Below are 14,523 nucleotides of genomic sequence, written 5' to 3' on the forward strand. Positions count from 1 at the left end.
CTAAGCTCTACCTGGTCCTCTGGCACTGATCTTCTATCCTCCCTGACTTTTCCTTCTCCACTCCCTGTGGAGAGAGCTAGTATTTAGCTGTAAGACCCGGTTCCCTGGTGCTCATTGACACCACCCCTCCTTCACAGACTTGTACATGTCTTCTGCACTGCACAGTGCCCCAGTGCTTCCATATATCTGGATATGTGTCCATTTCTACAATATGATAACAGGCAGCACATTTTATTGGAAGTCTTTTATTTTCCTGCCTCCTCTTGTAGTTTGTTAACGCCTTCATGGTAGGGACTATATTTGACTTACATTTGCTTTCTTTTTTTTTTTTTTTTGAGACGGAGTCTCGCTCTGTCCCCCAGGCTGGAGTGCAGTGGCCGGATCTCAGCTCACTGCAAGCTCCGCCTCCCGGGTTTACGCCATTCTCCTGCCTCAGCCTCCCGAGTAGCTGGGACTACAGGCGCCCGCCACCTCGCCCAGCTAGTTTTTTTGTACTATTTAGTAGAGACGGGGTTTCACTGTGTTCGCCAGGATGGTCTCGATCTCTTGACCTCGTGATCCGCCCGTCTCGGCCTCCCAAAGTGCTGGGATTACAGGCTTGAGCCACCGCGCCCGGCCCTACATTTGCTTTCTTAGTCTTCTGCAAAATGCTTGGCACCCAGAAGGTGTTCAGTAAATATTTGATGAATCAGGACAAGTGAACAAGGGCACAACCTCCATGTAGAAACAGACTGTTGCATGACCTTTCCTCCTGTATCCATGCAGATGACAGCGCTCCTTTAGTGTGGAGTTTATTGGTAGATTAATCCATTAAACATTTATACAACACCTGGTAGGTTATAAATATTTTGAGCAGATATACAAAAAAGCCCGTTTACAAGCTGTGTCTTTAAGAAAATTACTCTTCCAGGACAGAAAGAAGCCATATTCCATTTTGATGATTCATTCCTACTGATGAATGTAAAGTAGAAGGAAGAGTGGTTATGGCTGACGGCAGACACACCATAGTGAGGCTTTTGCTGTAACTCAGTGGCCTTTCATGTCCTGGGCCCTCTCCTCATGATGGGCCTGTCCTTACCTTGTTTCAGCCTGGGAAGGCTGGTGTGCCTTTACTGGGCCTGACTAGGGCGCCCACAAGCAAGTGCTGCTGCAGACCAGAACACGGCCAGGACACAGGCAGGCACACGAGTCAGAGGAGTGTGATGTGTTGGGACAGACCAGGTAAGGATGATGCAGGGAAGGCATGTTGAGAATCATGGAGCCCTCTAGTCTTTGTCTCTCCCTAAGGCCCGAGCTCACACACACAGGGCTTCCGCTCCTCATCCCAAAGGAAGACAAGCTCCCTTTTATCTCTTCCCTTTCCAAAACCCACTCTCAAAAGAGAATCTGAACTGTATCCACTGTAAACGATAAAATAGATAATAGCTTAAAGATTATTAAGTTTTTGTCCAGTGGGTCTTCCTATCTAAACAGCATAGAGAGATTTAGATTAATGTTCTAAATAGCCAGTTAAATACCTGGGATTATGTTCTAGGAAAGAGATAAAAAACTAAAGAGCCTAACTGAAGCTCCTGAAATTTTATCAGGGAGGTGGTTATCTTCTTTCTCCACCAAGTTGGACAACAGGGAGTGGAGGAGGAAGTCAGGGAGGACAGAAGGTCAGTGCCAGAGGACTAGGTAGAGCTTAGATTAATAGAACGTCTGGGGTCAGCCCTTAATTAAGGAGAACGAAGGCGTGCAGGAAGTGCTCAGGAGAAGAAATTGCTTTGAGTGCTGAGTGACAGGACCTTGTATGAGGTAAATATTTGGGTGTAAAAAAGGACAAGGACAAGGACAAGGAACGTGTCCTGGTCTGTGCCTTCTGCATGAGAACACCTTTGCATGTCCCCTAATAGGAGGATGGGAGAGAAGGGGAAAGGAAGCGGGGAGTGGCAAAAAAAAAAAAAAAAAAAAAGGAAAAAAAGAGGGAGAAAGAAACAGAGAGAGAGAGAGAAAGGAAGGAAGGACGGAAGGAAGGAGAGAGAAAAAAGAGAGAGGGAGGGAGGGAAGGAGGAAGGAAAAAGAGAGAGAGAAAGAAAGAGAGAAAGAAAAAGCTGGAGAGACTCAGAAATCCTTCTGGCCCCCAGCGAAGGCTAAGGAGGGACTGGGCGGGCGCTGGGAGGAGCCTCGGAAGCATCCTCTGAGCAGCCGCCTCTGAGCACGCTGGGAAAATCCTTCCTCCCTCGGACATGGCGCTCACCTGCCCGGCGGCAGCAGCCGGCTCCGGCGCCGCGGTTCGCGGGTCCGGGCGGAAGAGCAGCTCCAGCTTCAGCCGTGGGGTGGAAGGAGGCGGCGGCGGCGACGGCGGCGGCGACGGCGGAGGCGCGGCCCGCGGGCCCGGGTGTTAGACCTGAGGGAGCCCGGGGAGCCGGCCGGGGCGCGCAGGGTGCAACGGGGCGCGCACCAGCCCCGGGACGCAGCCGGCATGGTGTCCCAGGTGCTGCAGCTGCTCCGGCAGGGCGTGTGGGCCGCGCTCACCGGGGGCTGGTACCACGACCCGGAGCAGAGCAAGTTCACCAACAGCTGCCACCTCTACCTGTGGCTGTTCCTGCTGCTGCTGCCCCTGGCCCTGCACCTGGTGAGTGGGGAGGGTCAGGTCCCGGGGAGCTGTGGGGATGGAGGGAAGGAGGAGAAAGGAACCACAGACGTGCCATCAGCCTCACAGGGTTTCAGGTTCGTAGAGATTCTTAAGAGACGGAAGGGGAAGGGCTTCAGAAATTTGGGACAGAGAACGTGCAGGGAAAGGGGGCTGTGAGGATTCACTGGAAAAGAAAAGTAGACAGGACTGCGGGGGCTCGGGGACTCATTAAGAATTGATGCCGGATGTTAGGATGAGTCACTCTCCTTGTGGCAGGGAGCTTGCAGCTTGTTTTGTAGGTGGGTAACTCTAGGCCTCAGAGCTGGGTAGCTTGGGATAATGTTTGGTGTGAAATACTGTAGATTGTAGCCAAGAGGCAAAACGAAATGTAAAAAGCAAACTCATTTCAGTTATTGGCCCCTTTTTTCCCCTCTCACCTTCTTTCTTCTTTTGCTTTGGGAAGGCAAGTTCAATTATCAATTACTCACATTGTAATTTCTACACCACTATGTATAGAATTCTGTAGGAAGATATAATAATGGATAAATCCAATGTACTTTATGCTAGACAAAGTATTACAACGTTTACTTGGGGCTTGACATTTTAGTGGGGTTGTGGTAAGTGAGTGCTTGCTGAAAAACTACATAGATGACCTTCTTAGGTAGATTATACGTAATTAAAACAATGGTTTACCTTCTTTGAAAAGCTGTACAGGTAAGGTGTTCCACGTCTTATTAAGCTTTACATGCTAAGAATCTAATTTTGGTATGTCTGTTGGAGGACTTTATTCCTAACACATTATTAGATCATGGGTTTTTTACAGCAAAAATTGTCAATGAGTTTGCATGACTGATGGATTCCGAGTTTGACATTTGTGATTGGGTTCTTCTTTACTCTTTTTCCGGCAGTGTACCCAAAGGGTCAGAAGTCTGGGTGTGAAGTCATGATGCCTGGGTTAAATTTTGGGTCTACTGGTTACCAGTTCTGTGACCTTGGGGAGGTTATTTACCGTCTAATTTTTCATTTTCTTATCTGTAAAATGAGAAAAGGTAAGAGTACCAGATTTACAGATTGTTTTAGGGATTAAATGAGATAGTACATATAAAGCCACAGGTCTGACTTGACCTGAGATTGGGCTCAGACTTGGGTTTGCAATTCTGTTCTGCTACTTATTAGCTGTTTGGTCTGATACTGAACTTTTCTAAAACTTAGTGTTCATATCATTAAAACAGATGTGATCATCATAATCACCACTTCACAGAAAAAATAACCAAAATTGTATATAAAAAGCATTAAATACGGAAACTACTTGGAAACCCTTCAATAAATGCAAGTTTCTTTATTCTTTCTGATTTTGTGCACCATTTTTCTTAACTCATTTTTCTTTAGCCTATGGGTCCCAGTGTTTTCCCTTTTCCTAGAGGGACAGCATAGCAAAGTCATGAGGAACGCAGCCCTCACCAGTGTGAAATCCTGGTTCTCCTGCTTACTAGACCTAGTATGAGCTTGAGCAAGCTTCGCCTTCCTTGTTTGTAAAGCAGGGATAATTATAGTACCTCCCTTATAGGGTGAATATGAGAACTGAGTGAATTAATAGATGGAAGTACTCTTAGTACCTGTCACACACACAGTGCTCAGTAAGAGATGCCCTTTTTTTTCCTTCCCCAGCTTCTAAAATCTCTCTATCCTTATGTTTTCTGATTCCATTTAGCTAGAATTAATTTCTCTTCTTCCTTACCCTTATACCATTCTGTACTTACTATTTGTTTTACAGCATTCTGTAGTTGGACTATCAGCATTAATAGCACTTTTCTAATTCTGTCTGGTACTTAGTTGTAGGAACATGTATTTCACTTCTATGTCTAGATCATAAGCTTTTTTGAGGGCATGGGTTTTTATGTTGTTTATTCATCTTGGTTTTTCCTTGTACATAGCAGAGTGCTCTGCATTTGGTAACACTGATCTCCTATACAATTAACTTGTGTGTCTCTTTCTTTTCCAACTAGCATTAAATAGTCTACCTCACTATGCTTTTTGAATATTTCCTGATAATGAAAGCAATATATATTCCGCTTATAATCCCACTCCTCAGAAACAACCACATTAGAATTTAATGTTGTGTTCCTGCAGATGTTTTTTTCTATGCATATGGGCTCATTTTTGTAAAACTCTACTTAAGATTTGATGTCTACGTATGGTCAGAACCCTTAATTTCTACCTAACTATGCTTTATTGAGTATCTTGATTTAGATCTTGCGTTTGTGAGTAGGAAATTGTCCTTCGTTAACTTGCTTTTCGATGATATTTAAATGTAATTTTCAGCTAAATCTCAAAATGTTAGAAAGTAAAATCTGAGATTTAAATAATTTTACTTTTATATCAGGCTTTATAAAGTAAAACAGATGTGCCCAAATTTTTATATCTCTATGTCAGCATGCCTTTAACTATTATAGAATAATTGTATGTGGGTGCAGCTACTTTTTAATATATAGCCTGTCTTATTAAAAACGCAACAGGTTATTTTTTTCTTGCTTTGGTCTTCTGGTTTCTGAAAGTGCCCTTGAAATAAAAGGCCCTTTTCCCCAGTGGAGGCTTTGTTCTTCAGATCTTGGTGCTTAAACATATTTCTCTGCACTTCAGTGTTGTCTGTGATTGTTAATGTCTTTTTCAATTTGTTCATTTACAGTCATTTGTTCCAAGAAGATACTTGACTAGTTACTGACAACAGGGGCTTAGTCAAAGTTCTATGAACTTCTCTGTTTTTTTTTTTTTTTTTTTTTTACAATTTTGGTTTAAACATGTTTAAGAAAGTTTTGGTCGGGCATGGTGGCTCATGCCTGTAATCCCAGCACTTTGGGAGGCCAAAGTGGGTGGATCCCTTGAAATTAGGAGTACAAGACCAGCTTGGCCAACATAGTGAAACCCTGTCTTTACTAAAAATACAAAAAATTAGCTGGGCGTGGTGGTGCATGCCTGCAATCCCAGTGACTCAGGAGGCTGAGGCAGGAGAATCGCTTGAACCCTGGAGGCAGAGGTTGCAGTGAGCCAAAATCACGCCACTGCACTCCAGACTGGGTGACAGAGCAAGACTCTGTCTCAAAGAAAAAAAAAAAAAAAAAGAAAAGAAAAAGGAAAGAAAATTTCACTATTGAAAAGATCCACTTTTTAATTTAACAGATACTTCGAGTATTTTAAATATTTTTATTATTAATTATTGAGGCAAATTTCTAATCCCTAGAATGTACTTAGATCTGGGTGATAATGTGGAAAACAGTGATTTATTAGCATTTGTAAACTATGTATATATTTGTGAGAAATGTTTGGAAATGTACAACTGAAAACAGTAAGTCAATTTGGATAACTTGGAAAGAGTTTTACTTTGGTTGATTATCAACCTCCTTTTCTTTTGGACACGCTGAAAGATGATTTGTCTTGAGAGATATTTAAATTGTCACTATTACATGTGTTTTGTCTTTATTCTTTTGAGATGATAATTAATGGAGATTCAGAGCTGAGTTTTCTTTACAGTAGGGGCATATGGGCATGATTCTGGCCTTGTGTCAGTTCTGAGAGCATAAGCCTCATGTCAAAAGACGCAGTTCCCGTTCTTCCTCTTATCAATTGTGTGGCCTTGTGCAAGTCACTTTACTTCTCCAGACCTCAGTTTTATCATCTGTAGAATGCGGATAACACCTTCATTTTATAAGTTTAGCAACTGAGGTCCAGGGAGAGTCAGCTGTTTGCCTACAGTCATCTAGATAGTCAGTGGTAAAATTCTGCATTTAGCTGAGGTTCTGTAGCATCCAAGTCTTTGGCCCTTCCAGGACATTATGCTGCCTGACATAGTACATATAAGAACACTTTGAAGTCTGTGAAACAGTGGAGCCACCTACAGTGGAATTATGATTATGCCAGTGGCATTGTGGTCAGCTCCACTGGAGAGGAAGAGTTGAGTGATGGGAAGAATGAGGTGGAACTTTCACATCCTTCCAAACCCCATGCACGGCAATATTAGACTTGATTTTCCAGGCCTGACATATGTGTTTGGATGGGCAGCCCTTTCCGCGCTTGTGGACAGAAAGCCTGTCTTTTGTTTTATGGCTGGAGCTTTCTGTTTCCTTTCCTTTAACTTTAGCCAGACTTGTTCTGTTCCCAGTTCTGCTTTTTAAAATTTAATCTTAGAGACCTTCTTTGGTAAGACCTACATCATTTCTAATTGCCGTAATTATAATTAATAGGATTATCTGTCAAGCGCTAGCATAGTACTAGGCAAATAGTAAGCACCCAACACACTCTAATTGTTATTACAGCTAATTGGTGACATTTCTATGAGAGTTCACAGTCATTTCCCATTCTGGTATGTCATTATTTTTTCTTAGATCTTGCATTCCTCTTTTTTCAATCAATATTTTCCCAAGATTTTACTATAAAAAGTTTAAAACATACAACAAAGCTGAAATAATTTTACTGCGTGCAGCCATATACACAGCACTTTGATTTTACTCCATGAACATTTTACTATACTTGCTTTATCACCTATCTGTCCATTTGTCCATCCTTCTATTGATCCCTTATTCTACTTTATTTTCTTGATGCATTTCAAAGTAAACTGCACACATCAGTCTATTTCTTCCTAAATACTTCACCTTGCATAATAAATGACAGTTTGATGGAAATTTAAATATACTGCATTTTAAAGAAAGTTACCATGGAGCTCTGGTTGTGGGCCCCGTGCACTAGGCATCTTGGATTATTCTACTCCTTCACATCCCTCACCCCCATAACAAGGCTTCCTGAGGCCTAAGAAATGAAGGCGCAATTGAATGTTGAGGTTTGAGAATAGAATTTAAGGTTTTGCATTTCTTTGACCACGCTTCCTTCCTTCCTTCTTTCCCTCTACCCCCCTCCATGCTTCACCTAGACTTCCTCTCCTACTTTTAACATATAAGATGACTTTGTGTAAATTGTGGAAAGGCAGCCTCTGCAAAGAGGCAGCCTTTCCTGGCCCATTTAATCCTGTCAGCAGGAGACCTTTGTGCAGGATGCAACCTGCACAGCCTTGCATAGCAGGCTTGGCCCATTCCACTTGGTTGTTGTTATTCTCTTGAACTGCTTGGCATGTCGCCGTTCCCAGAAGGTTACCTCTGTTCTAGTCAGTCCTAGCATTTATATCCAATTTCCTCAAAAGAAAGGCTTTCTCTGTTAATGAATCACATAGTCCGTGCTTTCTTTCCTTTGACTCCCAGAACCTTGATATTTGGTCCTTCCACTTCTAGGGGCCTTATTTATTCTTGCATTGAGATGCCTGATCCTTTGCACTATCTCCATAATTTACCTGAATGTCTGGTTTCCTGCCTCCTGCCCTCACCTGCCTGAAGCAGAGTTGTATTTGAGGTGAAGAGCCTGAGCATGGAGTTGCTTAAAAGGCATGCTTCCTGGGTCCTGAGCCTCCAGAAGAACTACAGACTTAGTCCCTCCAGATTTGGGCTGAATGCCAAACCATGCAGTTGTCTCTCAATTTTTGTTTCTCCAGGTGGCTCTGTGGATGGTGTGTGCAGAGGACTTGCCTGTGTGGAGGGCTCTGCTTTCCTGGAGTCCCTACATTTGTTGCTGGGGCAGCCGTCTCCAGTCTTTTCAAATTGACAGTTCTTTTATTGAGTCACAGTTGCTTATCCCATTTATCCTTATCGTCTGCCATTAGACACATGCATGTCTGCGGGCAGGATCTATGTCCCCAGGTTGTGTTTCTGTGTTTGTTTTTTCTTTCCATTCTGGTATTACAAGTTCATAACAAATTTTCTAGTAGTTAAACTTATGTCTCCTGCCCCATTCCCAGCTTTCTTAGGGCTTCTTGAGATTTCTCCCCATTAGTGACTAGTTGTATTTTGAATGGTTCACTCCTCAGATACCTGGCATTTTTCCCCAGGGTAATGTCTAATACTTTTTAATACCCTATTATTTTTGTTTTAATTGAACAATCTAATTGACTTGGTGTTACTTCTTTTATATAGAATACTTACTAGGTGATTGTTATTTTCTGGCTTTAATCATTTGGTCTCCTAAATGGTAAATTTTAAACATTAAGTATCTTATTGCTATTTCATCTTCTCTAAATCTCCTTCCTATGCTCTCTGCAAGAAGAAAATGGACTCACTTTTAATGGTATCCAGATTTTTCCATACTTTTTGTCTGGTGCATTTTCTTCCTTTAGCATTTACAATTGTATTATGTTACTATTATTGGAATAGGTAAGAATCACAGCCAACACTTCGGAGCACATATGAGGCAGACACTTTCGTAAGAGCTTTGCAAGAAAGAAATCATCTCACCTTCCCCAGTGCCCCAGTGAGGCACCATCATTATTGCCATTTTACAGTCAATGAAACTAGCAAAAAGAGGTAGGTAAATATGCTTACAAATACATGACTGTCACGGCCTGACTAGGATTGAAGCCCAAGCATTGGAGTTCTTACCCACTCAGCCATTTCACTTCTAACAGGTCATTTTACAATGTGGGCATTTTAAATACCCAACACTGAGTAGTTTATAAAGGAAAGAGGTTTAATGGTCTCACAGTTCCACACGGCTAGGGAGGCCTCACAGTCATGGCACAAGGCAAGTGAGGAGCAAAGTCAGGTCTTACATGGTGGTAGACAAGAGAGCTTGTGCAGGAGAGCTCCCCCTTATAAAACCATCAGATCTCGTGTGACTTATACATTTTCATGAGAACAGAATAGGAAAGACCTGCCTCATGGCTCAATTACCTCCCATTGGGTCCCTCCCATGACATGTGGGAATTAAGGGAGCTATAGTTTCAGATGAGATTTGGGTGGGGACACAGCCAAACCATACCAATTGGTATATATTCCTTGCGCATTTGCATGAAGACATATGAACACTAAAAATGTACAAAAGGACACATAACAAAAATATAACTTCCCTCTCACACTTATTTCTAGTTTCCCACTTGAGATGGAACCACTATACACAGCCTCTTGTGTTTTCTTGCACTGGTATTTCATACACGTGTGAATGGAAGTTTGAATGTACGGTGTCCTGAGTGTAATCATAAAGCAATCTTATTTGTCTTCCACTGTTCCTTTCAATTTGCCCTGGACAGGAGTTTTTTTTTCCATATCCCAGATAAAAACATGGGTAAGCCCCATGACTTCAGATCACAGTTTATACACATTTTATGATGGCTTTAAGCAACAAAATACAGACTTGATTTAGATTGCAGAATGTGCAGTTCCGTGGCATAACCAAAGCTTCCATCATCCAGTCATTTCCAGGTAGAAAGGGACATGATGATGGCACAGTCTTTCCTGCTCTCCTCTTCCCTCATGCGTTGACTGATGTTTCTGATGTCCTTGGCTTTGGAGAGCAGGACGATTCTTTGTTGACTGTCATGGTGGTAAGCTGGCCTTGGGCTCTCAGAGCATGGCACATGTTCCCTAGTTGACTCTCTGGAGAGCTGCCTTCACACACCCTCAGAGACCCCGTTCTCCTTGCCAGCCTTGTCTCTCTGGTGCTTGTCTTGAGGGCTGCTGTGTCTTTGCCCTGTCTGGTTTCTTACTCTGTCCACCTCCAGCTTTCTTCTGCTCCAATATCCTCTGCTCCATAGCCCGTTCACACATTGTCTAAAGCGATCTGTACAGATTCTCACATACAGAGTCCATGTCAATGTCCACATATTCTTTTCCCCACCACATTCTAGGAGGACAGGCCAAGCTCATACTGCCATCAGAGCAGCTAGCCAGCCAGTCTCTGATCTTTCATCTTTTCTAGGAAGGAATCAGACAGCAGTCCACTGTGCCTTCTACCCCCATCCAAATGGTAGGGGACTCATATTAGGTGCCTTCTACCCCCACCCAAATGGTAGGGGACTCATAGGTTTCTAAGTGGTCCCACTGAAGGCCTTCTCTCCTGACTGAGGAAGGGGATGGGACACAGGATTAGCTGCTCACCAGCAGACCTTTCCAAAAATCTTCATATGCCCTCTTTTTCTAAATTCTGTTACATCATTTTGAGTAAGACATTTAAGATCATGTAACTCATCCTTATAATCTATCTAGAAATGTCTGTTGTTTGTCCCAGAAATTTGCATTGGAATCTCTTATCCATCCTACCTTGGTTCCTTGATCAACACTTCCATTAAAAATGTTATACAAATGTGTAATCATTTATGCATACGTAACCTTGTTGTCCCTCTTGACAGAACATCTTGGAGATCATGACACAAAGAGCCTCCTCGTTATTCATGTCTGCATAGTATTCCACTATTTCTATCAAGGGCAACTTATTTGATTAGTCACTATTGAAGAATAATTAGGTTTTCAGATGATTTTTAACCTGATGCCATTAGTTGGATATGGATCAGTCAAGATGTGCTAGCTTATGCTGAAGCAATAACCAACCTGAACATGTGTTTGGCTTTACCAAGTTACTTTTTGTTATTTTTTTTGAGATGGAGTCTCTTTCTGTTGCCCAGGCTGGAGTGCAGTGGAATGATCTCAGGTCACTGCAACCTCTGCCTCCCAGGTTCAACCAATTCACCTACCTCAGCCTTCGGAGTAGCTGGGATGACAGGCATGCACCACCACGCCTGGCTAATTTTTTGTATTTTTAGTAGAGACGGAGTTTCACCATATTGGCCAGGCTGGTCTCAAACTCCTGATCTTGTGATCTGTCTGCCTCGGCCTCCCAAAGTGCTGGGATAACAGGTGTGAGCCACCAAGCCTGCCTACCAAGTTTATTTTTAAGTTTTAATTTTTAATTTTATTATTATTTCTTTTTACAGATAGGACTCATTGTCACTCAGGCTGGAGAACAGTGGTGTAATTGTAACTCACTGCAACCTCAAACATTTGGGCTCACGTGTACTCCCACCTCAGCCTCCTGAGGAGTTGGGACTGCAGGAGTGCACCACCACATCTGGCTAATTTCTTATTTTTTGTAGAGATGAGATCTTGCTGTACTACCCAGGCTGGTGTCAAACTCCTGGCCTCAAGCAATCCTCCCAGTTTGGCCTCCTGAAGCGTTGGGATTACAGGCGTGAACCACTGCCCCCGGCCCTATTTTTTATTTATACTACATGTCCAACATGGTCCATTGGGGTGTCAGGGGTATAGTTAGCAGGGAGTCCTGCTCATTATAGGTATTTAGGAACACGGGCTGTTTGAGTCTTCATTTTAGGGTGACTGGGCGCATTACTCGCTACTCCCCCCCATGACCCTGGATGATTATACCAGTCACTATGGTTGAGGGACACTGAGTGGGTTTCATGGTCTGACTCTGGAGGCTCCTGCCTGGAAATGGCAAATACCTCTTGCCCTCAGACTTCTTTGTCAAGGAATGTTGCATGGCCACACCTCACTTCAAAGGGAAAGGAGAGCGCAGTTCTACCCTGTGCCTGAGGGACTAACTGGACATGTTTGTTGGAGAGCACTTATGTCTATGACAACAGACTGAGTGCCAGATGTTCTGCTGGATATTGTGGAGACGTCAGGAGAACAAGGTGGATTGATGTCTTCTCCCCATGCAGTTAGCAGATAAACAGGCATGAATAACACAGTGATAATTGTTACTGTAGGGAAAGTACAGTTGCTGTACAGTAAAGGTGGGAGGTGGAATCTTGGCATGAGAACTTAAGGAAGGCTTCCCAGAGGAGGACGTAATTTCTCATCTGAAATCTGATGAATGAGTAGGAGTTAGCCAAGCAAAGATGAGTAGAGGAGGAACAGCATTTCATGCAAGGGGAACAGCATGTATTAAAGCTCTAAGGTGTATGAGAGTCTGGCCATTTTGCTGTACCCTTTAAGAATATGTGACAGACATCAAGACACATGACCCCTAAAAACTTCAACAGGTGTCTCTTAAGGAAAAGAACATTCTCCCACATAATTATCACACCCAGAGAAGTTATTGATATGATGGTATTGTCTAATATATAGTTCCTATCCAAATTTCCAGTTATGCCAGTCAGTAATGTCTTAGAGAGCTGGGGTTTTTGGTTTTGTTTTTCTGTATCCAAGATTCAAACAAGGATCAAACATGCCTTTTAGTTGCCACATCTCTTGATTGTTCTTATTCTAAAATGAGTTCTCTAAGCCTCTGGGTCAGTGTTGTGTCCTTGTCGTGCATCACATCAGAGGGACAGAATTCTCCCACCTCTCCCCAACCCGCATCGTTGGTTAAGGTAGTGTCAGCCAGATGTCTCTATTATAAAATTACCAGTTTTCCCCTTTGTGTTTAGTGAGTAATCTGTGGAGTGAAACCTGGAGACTGTATATATTGTATTTCTAAAAGTCTTTCCCCCAATAGTTATAGCATAAATTGATGATTCTTGACTAAAATAATTATGACAATGGTGGTTGCAAAATGGTAATATTCTAATTTTCTTCCCACCTTTATTAATTGGTACTCTTCTGTAAAGAAGATTTTTTTTTTCCCATCCTCATAGTTTTGTTGCACTTTTTAGTGTGGTCTCATAGATTCATTTTTTAATTCAGTGGGAGTATAATCTATGCCTATCATTCTTTTTGATGTTCAAATGATCAAAACTTTGGCAAGTGAGACCTTCTTCATGCACATCCTGAGTTTTCTTGGATATACTCTCATCAGTTTGTGAGCATGTTATTGCTTTCTGTCCAAAAAGATATTCCTGGCTTAGCTTGTACTTTCCCTGTCCCAGCCCTGGAAGAATCAGTCATTTTACCAAGGAGCCATGATCCTTGTGGTGGGGAATTACATTTGGAAACCAAAATCTAGGGCTGCAGTAGTTGCATTTGTTGCTACTAGTTGTCTTTGCCTCTAGACCCTTTCAGTAGATACAACTAGAAGATTGATCAATTTATAGGTTGAATGATTGAATAATCAATTGAAGTTTATTCTGAGACCATCAAACCAGTCCATATCAAAGGACTCTTCCTCTGCTTCCATTATTTCATATTTATATCTCCCTTCTCCCACAGTGAGAACTGTAGCTCACAACAATATCATTTGCCCAGTCCTAAAATATACGCACGAATTCCTACTCCCATAACACCACCATAGACACATCTTTAAGGAAAAGTTCAAGACTGTTCAGAAGTTATTATTATTATTGTTTTTAGAATACGCATCACCAGTGATGTACTGCCAGAGTAGCATGCTCAAAAGTTACTTTGATGAATTCTTTTCTAATTATTTTTTGGTTCATCTTTGTGGTTATGCTATCATTTGATATATAGTTAGGTTCACTTGTAGCTATATAATTTTAGCTTTTCCTCCATCCTTGCTGATTTAATAATTTATACCAACAGGAGGTATAAAACATTAACATAGTTCACAAAACATATAAAAAGATATGCTGAATTACTTTATCAAAAGGTTTCTCTGACTGCTGGATGGAAAAGTAGATCAAAGAAAGGACAAAAATAGAAATGAGAGGTTCGGTGTCTATTTCAGTCACCCAGTCAAGGGATGGTGGTGGCAGTAAAGATGGAGAATTGTGGATAGATTTTAATAGGATTTAATGATCAGTTCATTTTTAGGGTAGAGGAGTAAGGATGGGGGAGGAATCAAGGGAGATGCCTGATGATCTGGTTTGAGCCAGAGGTGTATGGGGTGCCATTGACTGAGATGAAGGATGAAAGAGGATAGTTGGTAGGGAAACCAAACACCTAATTTTACACATAGTAGCTTGGAGTTTCCTTTTAGATATCGAAGTGGAGATGTTGAGTAGATAGGTGGATATAGGTGTGGGGAGTTTAAAGGAACAATCTAAGCTAGAGATACGGATTTGAAAATCATCAGCATAGAGATGACATTTACCACCAAGGGACTGGGTAAGACTTCCTAAATAGAATGTGTAGAGAGGGAAAAGAGTGCTAACGGTGAGGCCCCAGGAGCGCTACACTCAGAGG

At 42.3% G+C, this 14,523-nt stretch overlaps 1 protein-coding gene across 11 annotated transcripts in view; it reads left to right on the forward strand.

Moving 5' to 3' along the window:
* The first annotated feature begins 2,204 nt into the window (after window positions 1-2,204).
* Window positions 2,205-14,523, forward strand: part of PCNX2 (pecanex 2) — a 309,218-nt gene continuing 296,899 nt past the window's right edge. For 10 of the 11 annotated variants that reach the window (XR_012414710.1, XM_015440348.4, XM_005539760.4 and 7 more), the window contains exon 1: window positions 2,205-2,617. Coding sequence is in view for 8 of the 11 variants with exons in the window: in XM_015440348.4 (XP_015295834.3) it covers window positions 2,465-2,617 (153 nt within the window). In the remaining 3 variants the exon portion in view is untranslated. The other variant, XM_045391637.3, reaches the window with a different exon arrangement.

The sequence above is a fragment of the Macaca fascicularis genome, chromosome 1 (assembly GCF_037993035.2).
Source record: "Macaca fascicularis isolate 582-1 chromosome 1, T2T-MFA8v1.1".
NCBI classification, from domain to species: Eukaryota; Metazoa; Chordata; class Mammalia; order Primates; family Cercopithecidae; genus Macaca; species Macaca fascicularis.